Source organism: Scyliorhinus torazame, chromosome 19 (genome assembly GCF_047496885.1).
Source record: "Scyliorhinus torazame isolate Kashiwa2021f chromosome 19, sScyTor2.1, whole genome shotgun sequence".
In the NCBI taxonomy this organism is placed as follows: domain Eukaryota; kingdom Metazoa; phylum Chordata; class Chondrichthyes; order Carcharhiniformes; family Scyliorhinidae; genus Scyliorhinus; species Scyliorhinus torazame.
Genome location: NC_092725.1, coordinates 107452909 through 107469592, shown reverse-complemented (window position 1 = coordinate 107469592; position 16684 = coordinate 107452909). Strand labels below are relative to the sequence as shown.

Sequence of the window (16684 nt, the reverse complement as noted above, 5' to 3'; positions counted from 1 at the left end):
CATCTATATTTATCTGTAAGGTTTTTATTTCCTCATTGCAACTTACTGTCCCACCTATTTTGTCATTTGCAAATATGGCTATGGAACCTTCTATCCCTGTATCCAAGTCATTAATATAGATTGTAAATAGTTGGGGTCCAAGGAGAGAATCCTGCGGCACCCCACTAGTTAAATCTTGCCATCCAGATAAAGACCCATTTATCCCGACTCTCTGTCTTCTATCTGTCAGCCAGTCTTCTTTTTTTTTTTTAATAAATATTTTATTGAAAATTTTTGGTCAACCAACACAGTACATTGTGCATCCTTTACACAACATTATAACAATACAGATAATAATGACCTTTTTTACATAAACAAAAAACAACAAATAAATATTAAATAACAAAAATGAAAACTAGCCCTAATTGGCAACTGCCTTGTCACAGGCTATACCCCCCCCACCCACCCACCCCCATCCCTCCCCCCCCCCCCCCCCCACCCACCCACCCCCATCCCTCCCCCCCCCCCCCCCCCCCCCCAAGTCCTGGGCCGCTGCTGCTGCCTTCTTTTTTCCCCCATCTATCTTTCCGCAAGATATTCGACGAACGGTTGCCACCGCCTGGTGAACCCTTGAGCCGACCCCCTTAGGACGAACTTAATCCGCTCTAGCTTTATGAACCCCGCCATATCATTTATCCAGGTCTCCACCCCCGGGGGCTTGGCTTCTTTCCACATTAGCAATATCCTGCGCCGGGCTACTAGGGACGCAAAGGCCAAAACATCGGCCTCTCTCGCCTCCTGCACTCCCGGCTCTTGTGCAACCCCAAATATAGCCAACCCCCAGCTTGGTTCGACCCGGACTCCTACTACTTTTGAAAGCGCCTTTGTCACCCCCACCCAAAACCCCTGTAGTGCCGGGCATGACCAAAACATATGGGTATGATTCGCTGGGCTTCTCGAGCACCTCGCACACCTATCCTCCACCCCAAAAAATTTACTGAGCCGTGTTCCAGTCATATGTGCCCTGTGTAATACCTTAAACTGAATCAGGCTTAGCCTGGCGCACGAGGACGACGAGTTTACCCTGTTTAGGGCATCTGCCCACAGCCCCTCCTCGATCTCCTCCCCTAGCTCTTCTTCCCATTTCCCTTTTAGTTCGTCCACCATAGTCTCCCCTTCGTCCCTCATTTCCCTATATATATCCGACACCTTACCATCCCCCACCCATTTCTTTGAGATGACTCTGTCCTGCACCTCTTGTGTCGGGAGCTGCGGGAATTCCCTCACCTGTTGCCTCGCAAAAGCCCTCAATTGCATGTACCTGAATGCATTCCCTTGGGGCAACCCATATTTCTCGGTCAGCGCTCCCAGACTTGCGAACTTCCCGTCCACAAATAGATCTTTCAGTTGCGTTATTCCTGCTCTTTGCCACATTCCATATCCCCCATCCATTCCCCCCGGGGCAAACCTATGGTTGTTTCTTATCGGGGACCCCCCCAATGCTCCGGTCTTTCCCCTATGTCGTCTCCACTGTCCCCAAATCTTCAGTGTAGCTACCACCACTGGGCTCGTGGTGTAGTTCCTCGGTGAGAACGGCAATGGGGCTGTCACCATAGCCTGCAAGCTGGTCCCCCTACAGGACGCCCTCTCTAATCTCTTCCACGCCGCTCCCTCCTCCTCTCCCATCCACTTACTCACCATTGAAATATTAGCGGCCCAATAATACTCACTTAGGCTCGGTAATGCCAGCCCCCCCCCATCCCTACTACGCTGTAAGAATCCCTTCCTCACTCTCGGAGTCTTCCCGGCCCAAACAAAACCCATGATGCTCTTTTCTATCCTTTTAAAAAAAGCCTTCGTGATCACCACCGGGAGGCACTGAAACACAAAGAGGAATCTCGGGAGGACCACCATCTTAACCGCCTGCACACTCCCTGCCATTGACAGTGCTACCATATCCCATCTCTTGAAATCTTCCTCCATCTGTTCCACCAACCGCGTTAAATTTAGCCTGTGCAATGTGCCCCAATTCTTAGCTATCTGGATCCCCAGGTAACGAAAGTCTCTTGTTACCTTCCTCAACGGTAGGTCTTCTATTTCTCTACTCTGCTCCCCTGGATGCACCACAAACAGCTCACTCTTCCCCATGTTCAATTTATACCCTGAAAAATCCCCAAACTCCCCAAGTATCCGCATTATTTCTGGCATCCCCTCCGCCGGATCCGCCACATATAGTAGCAGATCATCTGCATATAAAGATACCCGGTGTTCTTTTCCTCCCCTAAGTATTCCCCTCCATCTCTTGGAACCTCTCAGTGCTATCGCCAGGGGCTCAATCGCCAGTGCAAACAGTAATGGGGACAGAGGACATCCCTGCCTTGTCCCTCTATGGAGCCGAAAATATGCCGATCCCCGTCCATTCGTGACCACACTCGCCACTGGGGCCCTATACAACAGCTGCACCCATCTAACATACCCCTCTCCAAAACCAAATCTCCTCAACACCTCCCACAGATAATCCCATTCCACTCTATCAAATGCTTTCTCGGCATCCATCGCCACTACTATCTCCGTTTCACCCTCTGGTGGGGCCATCATCATTACCCCTAACAGCCTCCGTATATTCGTGTTCAGCTGTCTCCCCTTCACAAACCCAGTTTGGTCCTCGTGAACCACCCCCGGGACACATTCCTCTATTCTCATTGCCATTACCTTGGCCAGGACCTTGGCATCCACATTTAGGAGGGAAATTGGTCTGTAGGACCCGCATTGTAGCGGATCCTTTTCCTTCTTTAAGAGAAGCGATATCGTTGCTTCAGACATAGTCGGGGGCAGTTGTCCCCTTTCCTTTGCCTCGTTAAAGGTCCTCGTCAGTACCGGGGCGAGCAAGTCCAAATACTTTCTGTAAAATTCAACTGGGAATCCGTCCGGTCCCGGGGCCTTTCCCGTCTGCATGTTCCTAATTCCTTTCACCACTTCTTCTACCGTGATCTGTGCTCCCAGTCCCACCCTTTCCTGCTCTTCCACCTTGGGAATTTCCAGCCGATCCAAAAAATCCATCATTCTCTCCCTCCCATCCGGGGGTTGAGCTTCATACAATTTTTTATAAAATGTCTTGAACACTTCATTCACTCTCTCCGCCCCCCGCTCCATCTCTCCTTCCTCATCCCTCACTCCCCCTATTTCCCTCGCTGCTCCCCTTTTCCTCAATTGGTGTGCCAGCAATCTGCTCGCCTTCTCCCCATATTCATACTGTACACCCTGCGCCTTCCTCCATTGTGCCTCTGCAGTGCCTGTAGTCAGCAAGTCAAATTCCACATGCAGCCTTTGCCTTTCCCTGTACAGTCCCTCCTCCGGTGCTTCCGCATATTGTCTGTCCACCCTCAAAAGTTCTTGCAGCAACCGCTCCCGTTCCTTACTCTCCTGCTTCCCTTTATGTGCCCTTATTGATATCAGCTCCCCCCTAACCACCGCCTTCAACGCCTCCCAGACCACTCCCACCTGAACCTCCCCATTGTCATTGAGTTCCAAGTACTTTTCAATACATCCCCTCACCCTTAGGCACACCCCCTCATCCGCCATTAGTCCCATGTCCATTCTCCAGGGTGGGCGCCCTCCTGTTTCCTCCCCTATCTCCAAGTCTACCCAGTGTGGGGCATGATCCGAAATGGCTATAGCCGTATATTCCGTTCCCCTCACCTTCGGGATCAATGCCCTACCCAACACAAAAAAGTCTATGCGCGAATAGACTTTATGGACATAGGAGAAAAACGAGAACTCCTTACTCCTAGGTCTACTGAATCTCCACGGGTCCACACCTCCCATCTGCTCCATAAAATCCTTAAGCACCTTGGCTGCTGCCGGCCTCCTACCAGTCCTGGACTTCGACCTATCCAGCCTTGGTTCCAACACCGTGTTAAAGTCTCCCCCATTATCAGCTTTCCCGTCTCTAGGTCCGGGATGCGTCCTAGCATTCGCCTCATAAAGTTGGCATCATCCCAGTTCGGGGCATACACGTTTACCAAAACCACCATCTCTCCCTGTAATTTGCCACTCACCATCACGTATCTGCCCCCGTTATCCACCACTATAGTCTTTGCCTCGAACATTACCCGCTTCCCCACTAATATAGCCACCCCCCTGTTTTTCGCATCCAGCCCCGAATGGAACACCTGCCCCACCCATCCTTTACGCAGCCTAACCTGGTCTATCAGTTTCAGGTGCGTTTCCTGTAACATAACCACATCTGCTTTAAGTTTCTTAAGGTGTGCGAGTACTCGTGCCCTCTTTATCGGCCCGTTGAGCCCTCTCACGTTCCACGTGATCAGCCGGGTTGGGGGGCTTCCCACCCCCCCCCCCCCTTGCCGGTTAGCCATCATCTTTTTCCAGCTTCTCACCCAGTTCCCACGCAGCTGTATCTCCCCCAGGCGGTGCCCCCCCGCCCATCCTCTCCCGTACCCACTCCCCCCTTTCCCCAGCAGCAGCAACCCAGTAATTCCCCCCTCCCACCCCCCCGCTAGACCCCCCGCTAGCGTAATTACTCCCCCCATGTTGCTCCCAGAAGTCAGCAAACTCTGGCTGACCTCGGCTTCCCCCCGTGACCACGGCTCGCACCGTGCGACGCCCCCTCCTTCCTGCTTCTCTATTCCCGCCATAATTATCATAGCGCGGGAACCAAGCCCGCGCCTCTCCCTCGGCCCCGCCTCCCATGGCCAACGCCCCATCTCCTCTCCCTCCCCACCTCCCCCCATCACCACCTGTGGGAGAAAGAAAAGTTACCATACCGCAGGATTAGAACATAAAACCCCTCTTCGCCCCCCCCATTCGCCCCACCACTTTGTCCAAACGTTCTTTTTCATAATCCACTCATTCCAGTTTTTCTTCTACAATAAAAGTCCACGCTTCATCCGCCGTCTCAAAGTAGTGGTGCCTCCCTTGATATGTGACCCACAGTCTTGCCGGTTGCAGCATTCCAAATTTTATCTTCCTTTTGTGAAGTACCGCCTTGGCCCGATTAAAGCTCGCCCTCCTTCTCGCCACCTCCGCACTCCAGTCTTGATAAACGCGGATCACCGCGTTCTCCCATTTACTGCACCGAGTTTTCTTCGCCCATCTAAGGACCATTTCTCTATCCTTAAAACGGAGGAATCTCACCACTATGGCTCTGGGAGTTTCTCCTGCTCTCGATCCTCGCACCATAACTCGGTACGCTCCCTCCACCTCCAACGGACCCGTCGGGGCCTCCGCTCCCATTAACGAATGCAGCATCGTGCTCACATATGCCCCGACGTCCGCCCCCTCCACACCTTCAGGAAGGCCAAGAATCCTCAGGTTGTTCCTCCTTGCGTTGTTTTCCAGTGCCTCCAACCTCTCCACACATCGTTTCTGGTGTGCCTCCTGTATCTCCGACTTCACCACCAGGCCCTGTATATCGTTTTCATTCTCTGCTGCTTTTGCCTTCACGACCCGAAGCTCCTGCTCCTGGGTCTTTTGTTCCTCCTTTAGCCCTTCGATCGCCTGTAGTATCGGGGCCAACAACTCTTTCTTCATTTCCTTTTTTATCTCCTCCACGCAGCATTTCAAGAACTCTTGTTGTTCAGGGCCCCATATGAAACTGCCACCTTCCGACGCCATCTTGGTTTTTGCTTGCCTTCCTTGCCGTTGTTCCAAAGGATCCGCTGCAATCCGGCCACTTTCCTCTCCTTTTTCCATCCGTGTCCAGGGGGAACACCCTCCTGGTTTACCGCACGGTGTTTTTAGCCGTTAAAATTGCCGTTGGGGCTCCTATCAAGAGCCCAAAAGTCCGTTTCACAGGGAGCTGCCGAAACGTGCGACTCAGCTGGTCATCGCCGCACCCGGAAGTCCCGTCAGCCAGTCTTCTATCCAAGATAAAAAGATTTTTTTTATAGATTTAGAGTACCCAATTCATTTTTCCAACTAAGGGGCAATTTAGCGTGGTCAATCCACTTACCAGGCACACTTTGGGTTGTGGGGGTGAAACCCACGCAAACACGGGGAGAATGGGCAAACTCCACACGGACAGTGACCCAGAGCCGGAAACAAACCTGGGACCTCGGCGCCGCGAGGCAGCTGTGCTAACCACTGCGCAACCGTGCACTGCAAGCTAATTAGTTAGCCCTAACTCCATGTGATCTAATCTTGTGTATTAACCTTATCAAACTCCTTCCAGAAGTCCAGATATACTACGTGTACAGGATTTCCATTATCCACTCGGCTTGTTAAATCTTCAAAGAACTCTCACAAATTTGTCAAACATGATTTATCCTTCATAAAACTATGTTGAATCTGATGGATTGAGTTTTGACTTTCCAAATGTCCTGATATTACTTCCTTAATAATGGATTCTAACAATTTCCCAACAACAGAGTTAAACTAACTGGTCTGTAATTCCCTATATTCTGCCTCCCTTCCTTTTTGAATTAGGGCATTAACTGTGTTTCTATTGTGCTTGGAGAGGGCTAGCAGAGGTATGCTGCCATTGGTTAGCAACTAGATGCCCTTCGTAGAATAGAATCACAGAATCCCTACAGTATAGAAAGAGGCCATTTGGCCCATAAAGTATGCGCCGACCTTTTGAAAGACCACCCTATGTAGGCCCTGTCCCCCACACTGTAACCTCATTTCCAGCCTACGTAAATAGAAACCAGAACTAAGGAGAAGAGTTAAATGAAGCACAAAAGATGCTCGAAACTACTGAAACCATCCACACTGTCGTAAAATACACGAGATCCTGGTTTACTGCAAGAACAGAAGGTAACATTCGTACTGTTCATTTTCTGACTTTGCGCACGCAGCTCGGAATGTGCAGAGTAAAAATTCAGGAAAGTGGGGTACACATTCTTCTGACCATTAACTGATGCATGGCACAAGTCCGAATTTCTGATATACACTGTTAGCAAGGCAAGACTTCATGTCAAGGGCACAGGATTGGAAAAATCAACCACTGACCGATCAACTTTCACATTGCACGAAGACCCAAGACAAGAAAGAAAGCAAAGGGAAAATAAATAATTAAAGGTTCATAGTTGTCGCTCTGCCCTGTTAGATCTCTAAAATCCACTCAATGACATAACTGGAACAAAGATGATGCCAGCATTTACATTAAATGGGAGACGTTCTTTCGGTTTAGGGACAGAAATCTGCCATCCTTACCGGGTCTGGCCTATATGTAACTCCAGGTCCACCACAATGTGATTGACCTGAAACTGCCCTCGCCAACAGTTTGATATGCCACCCAGCTCATGAATAATTAGGGATGAGCAACAAATGCTGGCCTTGCCAGCAACCCCCACATCCCATGAAAGAATAAATCAAAAATAGTTAATCAGCACGTGGAATAGAAACACGGAAACATAGAAAATAGGAGCCGTGTAGACCATTCAGCCCTTTAGGCCTGTTCCCCGTTCAATGTGATCGTGGCTGATATGTCTACAATGCCATACCCTCAGGCTCTCTCCAAACCCCTTGACACCTTTGGAGTCTAAAATCTATTTCCTCCTTCAACGTATTCAGTGACTTGGCCTCTGCAGCCTTCTGTGGTAGAGAATTCCACAGGCTCACCACCCTCTGAGTGAAGAAGTGTCTCCTCATCTCAGTCCTAAATAACATATCCCGTACCCGGAGACTGTGACCCCTGACAAATGGACTCACAAAAATAGATCAGAGACAGGCAAAACACAAATCATTTGAGGAATAATAGAATGAGTTGAATATGGGTCTTTCTTAAAGCTGGAACATGATGGTCCCAGTGATATTTATTACCTCGTGATTTTAGTTTTTCACTGTTGGGTTACGAAAGCAATTCACAGGGATAGGAGGAAAATAAAATCAATTCTTCCTCTTCTATTTTCAAGGAACGTGCACACTAAAACAGCAGCGTGAATTCAACAAGTAGTGAGCAAAAAATGGCAAACGTTTCAACAACAACTTCCATTTAGCAAGTGCCTTTAATGTTGAGAGCGACATGTCCAATTACTTCAGAGAGGCACAAGAAAGGATAATGGACCAAATACAAAAGCAAAATACTGCAAATGCCGTAAATCTGAACTAAAGAGGTGCTGAGTAAAAGGAGGAGATATTAAAAGGAGTGTCCAAGAGAAGATTTCAGCCAAGTCTTAATATGGGGGAAGACGGAGCCATTTAAAGTAGGGATCATAAATATAAAAGGTAGTCACCAATAAATGCAAATTTATGAGAAACCTCTTTACCCAGACAGTGTTAAGAACGTGGGAATTGCTGCCACAAGGTATAATCGAGACGAATAGCACAGATTGATTCCAGGGAAGTTAGGTTAGCACATGAGGGAGAAAGCATTAGAAGAATGTGTTGATGGGCTAATTAGATGAAGAATTATAGGAGGACACTTGTGCAGAACGCAAGTGCCAGTATAGACCAGGATACCAAGTGGCCTGTTTCTGCACTGCAGGCTCTATACAACTGCCTGTAACACAGTAGTGTGTACTGTAATTCACATTAGTGCTACTGATCTTTATGTAATCTGGGCATTTTGTGCTTCGCTCACCCAGCTTCCATTGAAAGTAGAGTAAAGCTTCACTTACTGAATTGTCTTTAACCTGCAACCCTTCTCCGTTTGGTAATGACGATCTCCTTTTGACTGTGGAGTTCTTGCTGGGCGTGATGGGAGCACTTGATTTCTTCTTCACAGTCACCACTTCACAGGAACCTTGGTCCTCATTGTGCGTGCTTTTCCCTGCATTGATCACCCTGCAAACCACCAAAAATATTTCTGTAAAATTCCTGCACAAATGACTACAGGCACAGCCCATCTACCCTCTTCATGTGGCATAGTCGTCAACTTTGTTTCCCTCACAAACACAACTTATCACATTTTCTCTTCCCACTTATCAGATGTTTGATCATTTTATTCATTAAGTGCAAGTTGGGTCAATCTTTACAGTAGCAATGCAATTTAATTTGCAATAATGAAATGGCTTGTGGTAAAATACTGAGAGATTGGAAAAAATTTGCATTTACATTACATCTTTTTGCAACCGGAGGACATCCCAGGCAATGAATTTCTGATGCTTTGGAGGCAAACGTTGCAGCCAATCTGCACACAGCAAGATCCCACAAAGAGTACCGAGATGAAAGTCCAGTTAATCTATTTTGCTGTTCTAATTCAGACACAAACTTTACCCAGGAAACCAGGAGACCATCTTGCTCTGCTTTAAATAATACTGTGGAATCTTCAACAACCAAAATGGAGCCTCGGTACAATGGCTCACCGGAAAGAAGGTAATAATACAATAATAAACTTAACTGTCACAAGTCGGCTTACATTATTACTGCAATGAAGTTACTGTGAAAAGCCCCTAGTCGCCACATTCCGGCGCCTGTCCAGGTACACAGAGGGAGAATTCTTAATGTCCAAATTACCTAACAGCACGTCTTTCAGGATTTGTGGCAGGAAACCGGAGCACCCAGAGGAAATCCACGCAGACACAGGGAGAACGTGCATAATCCACACAGACAGTGACCCTAGTCGGGAATCGAACCTGGGACCCTGGCACTGTGAAGCAACAGTGCTAACCACTGTGCTACTGTGCACCTTTAACAATAGAGTACAGCCTCATTGTTTCACTGAGCAGTCAGTCTAAATTACATGTCAAAGTCGTTCTACAATTTTCTTACTTGATGCAAGTGAGCTATTAACTGACTACAAACTGGTACATCAACTCAAATTAAACACTTAAGGACCGAGTTTCTGCTTCCGAGTTAGGTACACTGGGTCAGGAAATTTCGACTCTGCAATCCTGACTTGGGATAAAGTGAACAATTGGTTAGCTGGATTTTGGTCCCGGGGTTAGGTACAAGCTATCGTCCGGCCTACTGCCACATAAAGGCCACCAATGGGATGTCAGCTGCTGAGTGGGCTGTTTAAAATGCCTACCTCGATGCCCTGAGACTTTGTCCCCGTTGTACTAAAATAAAACAAAAAAACTAACCCTCCAAGCCCTATCCCCTGCACTCTCCATACCCCATCCATGCCAACTCAGGCTCCCATCCACTCCCATGCCCCCTCATACCCTCCATGCCAATTCATGACACTCCACCCATCCAACAGCCCTTTATAGCACCTATGCCAACTTCATGCAAACTCATTCCAACACACAGACCCACACCCATCACTCTTAAGCCTTATAACCTCCTTGCCAACTCACCAGTATCTACCATGGGAAGACCTCAGGAGACATGCTGAGATTATATTAAGTTCCAATTCACCCAACCTGCCCGCAGCAGTTTGGTGGTGGGCGGGAGCGGAGAATCCAGCAGGAGTCAAAAAGTCAGAAACCCGCCAGCACAAAGTTACACTGCAATATTCCCAATGGCAGGTCCGTCATCCCGTTGGCAGGTGGTGTGAACACAGTTTGCATTAATTTGTATCTCATGAGTGCTCATTAAAACAGCTGCCCGTTGGTGTCCCATCCGGCCTTCCAATCCCATGTTCGCCAGTCTAAAACCTGATTAATAAAGAGTCATTTCGTCAGAGGCTTTTAAGGTAAGTGTAACAAAGCCTTTCTGCCATGTTGCTGCACTGCTCCTGATGTGCTGTACAAAACTCTGCTGAGGCAGATTGATTCCTATCCTCCATCTCGAGCTGGTCTTCATGGACAGCACCGTGCTGCGGGACCCATAGACCCTCCGGTGTTACCAACTCGGATCAGTACTGGGGCTGGGAGTACAGGGGTCCCTTTCTTCCAGTGCCACACAACAATGTCTATCTGGACAGCACTGTGCTGTAGGGCTCATGCAGTCACTGCAGCAAAGCTCCAAAGTTTGACCGGAGGTGGAGTGCAAGATGAGGTTGGGGGTGGGGGAGCTGTGTGTAGCCTGACGAACACAAAGGGGGGCCAATGTGGAAGGAGGGCTGTGTGGGGGATTGGGAGGGAGAGAGGGCTCAGAATGGCAGGTACAGAGACAATAAGGTGAATGATGAAGACAAATAATGAAAAGGAGATGGAAGACCGAGGGGAGGGTAGCTGGACCCCAAGAAGGCTGCATGAAATGCTCACAGACAAGGGGGTCAAAGGGATACCATGTTGTTTACTGTAAGGGGATGAGAAAGACTCCAAATGCATCTAGCAGAGGTCCACGTGGGGCCTGGGAGCCCTGCAGGCGATGGTATCAGGGGGGAGAGTGGTTGAGTCAAGGAGCAGGCTTCTTCTTGAGGCCGCTAGTCTTTTCCCTCTGGGTTTCTGACACCCTGCACAGTCTGGTGAAGACAGGTGGGCTGGAGTGAGTTATAGAAATGCACTGCACTGGTTTTTAAATATGTTGCTGTGGTCCTGGAATCAGTCAGCGGAGGGAGGGCTGGTGAATCTGCTGCTGGCCCGTCTGGGGAGTGGAAGGGAACTGGCCTGTGCATAATTCTTGAAGTTCCAAGTGCAGAATCTGACATGGGTTCCTGCCCTTCTGGTCGGTTGAACGGGTACCTGGGAAGTCGCCCACCACCACTCTGGGAGAATACTGCCCAAAAAGTATCTATTATAGCCTTGACTATATTTTTAAAAAACAATCCTATTGATAAAAATCCATTCAACAAATGTAAATCCTTCAAATACTTAATCCCTTATAAAAACATCTGTATTCATAACCCCACAACAAAGACAGCTTAATCTCTTTTTAACCACATGGAGCTATTGATCAAACTATGAAATTACAGGCCCACCATAGGTTGTAAAAACAATTAAGCAACATTACTATTATAATGATACCCCTCAGGCTCATGTCAACAAACAGCTAATGAAATTGCAAACGCTGATTTTTCCTGCCAATGTAAACATTTTTTTCATAAATTTAAATAGCAGGGAATTTAAATAACTTGGCAGTTCCACAGGCCTTTTCTAATTTTATACTCATGTCTATACTTAACAACCTGACCCTCAATTACCCTTACAAAGGGTACCTGACTTCTCCCAAAAGGATACCCGACCTCTCCAAAGAACTTTGGCAGGTTTAGACCTATTACTCAAATGTCTAAAGCCCAACAACCATGTTTCAGAAACCCCACTGACAAAAATTCCTTCTGAGTCATTGTGCAGCTGTTTCTGTGAGTGGTTCCTCCGGCCATTGTTTCTCCCCCCCCCCCCCCCCCCCAACAACCATCCCAGTGAAAATTAGCAGCACCAAGTTCAGAGTTGGGACTTTTGGAATCTGGGCTCTAGCGGCATTTGGGCTAAGGCGTTTGGATACCTTCCGGCATGAAAATTCTGGTCTGAATGTTGCGCTTTTTACCAGAATAGAAGATGGATTAAAGGGAAAGGAGGAGTTGAGCCCAAGACTCTGCAAGATGATGCAGTATAGATTTTTTTTAAAAACTCACTAAAGCTGGAAACAAGAAACAAGAAACAGGAACAGCAAATGCTGTAAATATAAAGCAAATTAGCCAGCTTCTGAAAGAGGATCTCAGAAATTCCAAATGTCAGCGAGGTAGAAAAACAGTTTTCATCCTCTGTCAAATATAAAACAACTCTGAATCACATTGGTATCTGAATTTAGATGGATGAACATTTTTTTTTTCCTTTAAGACATTTCTTAAAACCTATCTCTTTGACCAAGCTTTTGGTCATCTGACCTAATATCTCCTCATGTGGCTTGGTGTCATACTTTGTTTTAGAAATCTCCTGTGAAGGGCCTTGGGATATTTTGCTCCATTAAAGGTGTTATATTAATAGAAGCTGCTGTTGTAGTTGTTCACTGCATCTACTACAGTAAGATGACTGCAACTGGATGACCTTTGTCACAATCCCAGTCGATCTTTAAGATAAAGAAACTTACAGTCTTCTGAAGGACAATGGATATTTTATATATGAATTCTGATTCCTGCTCTCGGATCATTCAATCTGTGATTATAAATAATTTGTCATATTACCCAGTTCCTTTTTAGTTTTACACCATTTCAACCACAAGAGGGAGCTCAGAGGGGTTCTGTGTATGTTCCCTTTCCAGCTCCATCACATCCTTCAGACACTCAAGTGAGAAGCTACTGAAAAGAACTGCACACTGGCTCTTTTTCGGTTTTGAAACACTATATGCAATTCAAGGCTTCTTGCTGCGCTTACAATTATATTAACTTAGTAAATTAATCTGACTAATAGTTTCAACCTTAAGTAGAAGCTGATGTATTTATCGAATATTGCGGTAATTACTATCCCACAATAAACAGAGGTTGGTGGCAGACAAACCACATGGTATCCAGTGAAATACAAAAAAGACTTGCTTTTATATTGCGTCTGTCATGAATTTGGGAGACCCAACACGTTGCAGTGAATGAAGCTCTTTTGAAATTAAACGCAGGACATTCAGCAAGATAACGCGCACAGCATTGTGGCAATGGGTATACAATCTGTCTTAATAATGTTGTTTGAGGGATAAAGTTCAGGACACTGGGGATAACTCCCTTTCTTCGAAATTGTGGCACCAGACCGTATATGTCGGTGCCAGAGGGCAGACAGAGCTTCAGTTCATCATCACGTTTGAAAGACGGCACTTCAGACAGTGCAGCATTTCCTTCATATTGCACTGAAGTGTCAGCCTAGGATATATGCTCAAATGTCTGGAGTGGCATTTGAAATCTGCCCCGCTGACTCATAAATGAGAATGCTGGTGACTGAGCTGCAGTTGTTGTAGTGATATCATGTTGTGTTGTAATTCACCGATTGACCGACTACTAGTAGTCTCATTAGAATATAAGTGAATGTTGGAGTCAGGTGACTTCAGACTTACTGGTGAGCAGGGAAGAGAGAGGTTGGTGGTGCATGTTCATACTGTTATTCATCGGTTGTTTTGCATACAGTTGACCCACAATTAATGTTAATAAATTGTTTATAGCTTTAGCTACAAGTGTTCTTGTATAAGTCAGGCCATCAAACAAGAACATTACAGTTGTCACACTAGCATAATACAGTAATTATTAGTTGCATTGCGTACCATCATACCAACAGTAAGTTTAAAAGTGTAGGTTTTTGGATTGTAGGAAAACCATTTTTGTTGCTGCAAAGCACAATTGTAAAAAAAACTGCAATTGTAAGAATAAAAATGACGAGAAGTATTTGTGCAGCTACTACAGGAAAGGAAGTTGCCAGTTAAAAATCCCTGGAACAGTACTCATGAATCTTTTCAATAACCATCCAAGACCTTTTGAGTTCACCCCAAGTTTACACCTTTATGGAATTTTTTTTCTTTAATAATGTTCCTGCTGGATTTTCTATTTACTGTTGTTTTGTTTTAGCTATTTCCGTTCTACTTCCTGGTTTATCCTCCTGACTGATACATTATGTAGAGAACGATGAAGTGATACATTTTGTTAGGAAAAGCAAAGAAAAGCAATACAAATTGATGGGTTCAATTCTAAAGAGGGGTACAGGAGTAGAGGGATCTGGGGTATGTGGACACAAGTCACTGAAGGCCAGATGAGAACGAGATTTATAGATATTACGATCCCACACTAGACCCCAACAGTGGCTAGGATACTGGACAGAAACACCTATATTTTATTTTAATGTTGTAAGTCTGTGAGGAAAGGATTCCTCGCTCCAGGACTGATTATACAAATAAATAGGGACATGGCATATTAAAACAAACTTTATTGCTAACACACATTAAAATCTTTAGCATCACACTAGAAAATAACATAGTTACTTCTTAAAATATACTGCTCAATACAGTGAATACAATGCACTTTATTGCTATTTTTATTCCCACTAAAAAAGGGAAAAGAAATCTCAGTTCTCAATCCAGTAGTTACAGAGATATTCCTTGAGAAACAGAGATCTCTTGACACTGTTTTAAGAAAAGATCTGACTCCTATCAGACCCATGAAGAAACCTGCAGCAGTCAAACACACTGTAACCTGGATGTTAACCCTTACTGCACCAAATACCTATGACACAATATATTTGAAATTCCTACATTCATCACATAACACACATGGGATCCATAGCTTTAAAAATCTAATAGAGAGTACAAGAGCAAGGAAGCTATAGTGAACATTTATAAAACATTTATTTGGCTTCAACTGGGAGTATTGGGCGCAATTCTCGGAAAAATGTCTAAGTGTGGTAGCGAGTTGGAATTCATAGATCATAGATATTACAGTGCAGAAGGAGAATTTCGGCCCATCGAGTCTGCACCGGCTCTTGGAAAGAGCACTGTATTTAAGCGTACACCTCCACCCCATCAGCAGCAACCCCACCTATCCTAAGGGCAATTTAACATGGCCAATCCACCTAACCTGCATGTCTTTGGACTGTGGGAGGAAACCGGAGCACCCGGGGAAAACCCACGCAGACGCGGGGTAAGCGTGCAGACTCCGCACAGACAGTGACCCGAGCCGGGAATCAAACCCGAGACCCTGGAACTGTGAAGCAACCGTGCTAACCACTGTGCTACCGTGCCGCAAATTACCTCGAGCTTCCTGGCGATCGGCCCAATAACGCCCGCGACGCAATTCAATGTTAATTGATCCACTTAACGGGGCCTCACGACTTCTCGTTGCAAATGAAGGCTCTCCAGTTGATTCGTCAGGACCAGGCTCACCAGCCCCCCGCTAACAAGGTCAAGCAGCACTTAAGTTGCACTTGCTTAGCCAACCCCAGCCAGCTCGTAACAATGGCGCCAAGGAGACCAGCCCCAAGATTCGGGGACGCTGACCTGGGGAGGCTGCTGGATGCGGTGGAGGCCAGGAGGGATGTCCTGTTCCCCCAAGGGTCCAGGAAGGTGAGCCACAAGGCAGCCAGTGCTGCCTGGGATAAGATGGCGGGAGCTGTCAGCTCGGGGAGTCCTCCGAGGATGTCACCGTAGTCGCCGCAGTTGTCATCCCCACCCCCCGACAAGCGCAGATACACGCACTTCGGTGGGACATGTTAGTGGACTGTTTTTGTGGGCACACTCTGGTGAGCACCACACTGTTGCTGATGCACATCAGGTGAAGGGAGGAACCCCCAGTAGAGACAACAGTCGGAGGTCTGCTGGATCCCAGGACCCAGCTGGATCCCAGCCTTTTGCAGAGCCTGCAGAACAGAGTTACCCAGAGCTGATCGAGACAATAGGGACCAACCTGGGCGTTCAGGGGGAGATGTCAGTGTCACTCCAACAGATCCATAGCTGCTTGGAGGAGTCCCAGATGCTGGGGGTGCAGGAGATGGCACTGGCAATAATTGGCACCAAAGCCAACACTGCTAGGGTGGCAACCTCAGTGGATAGCCTGGTGCACCATGCCGACCTTGATGAAGTACTGCGGGACATGTCCCCCTCTCAGATGGGCATGGCCGAAGCGCTGCGGAGCATATCCCAGTGAGGAGCATCGCCGAGGGCATCAACACAATGGTGCGGACCATGGGAAACCACCAAGACTGGCAGAGCCAGATGATGCAGTGCCAGCCGGGGATCAGACCAGCTGCACCCCGTTCCAAGGTGAACTCCAGGTTGCTATGGGCACTGAGCGGGAGGAGGGGGTGCTGGGTGCACCCCAGACCCATCCCATGGAGTGGCGAAGGTGGCAACAAGCTCCCCCAAGTTCCACCCCTCTGGTGAGGCCACATCTCACAGTCAGCACACGGACAGTGAGCCGGGGCCCTCAGGCCCCAGAGCCCCAAGAGGACGCCTGCCAGGGCATCCAAGGCCATGGGATGAGGTAAGCAGCTGGCTGCCTCCACCCACCTGG

General features: G+C 47.3%; 1 protein-coding gene across 1 annotated transcript in view; it reads right to left on the bottom strand.

The window, feature by feature from the left end:
• The window catches only part of ppm1h (protein phosphatase, Mg2+/Mn2+ dependent, 1H), a 273456-nt gene that overhangs the window by 123222 nt on the left and 133550 nt on the right, over positions 1-16684 (bottom strand). The window contains exon 2 of the mRNA XM_072485022.1: positions 8559-8724. Within this exon, the coding sequence (XP_072341123.1) occupies positions 8559-8724 (166 nt within the window). The remainder of the gene's footprint in view (positions 1-8558; positions 8725-16684) is intronic.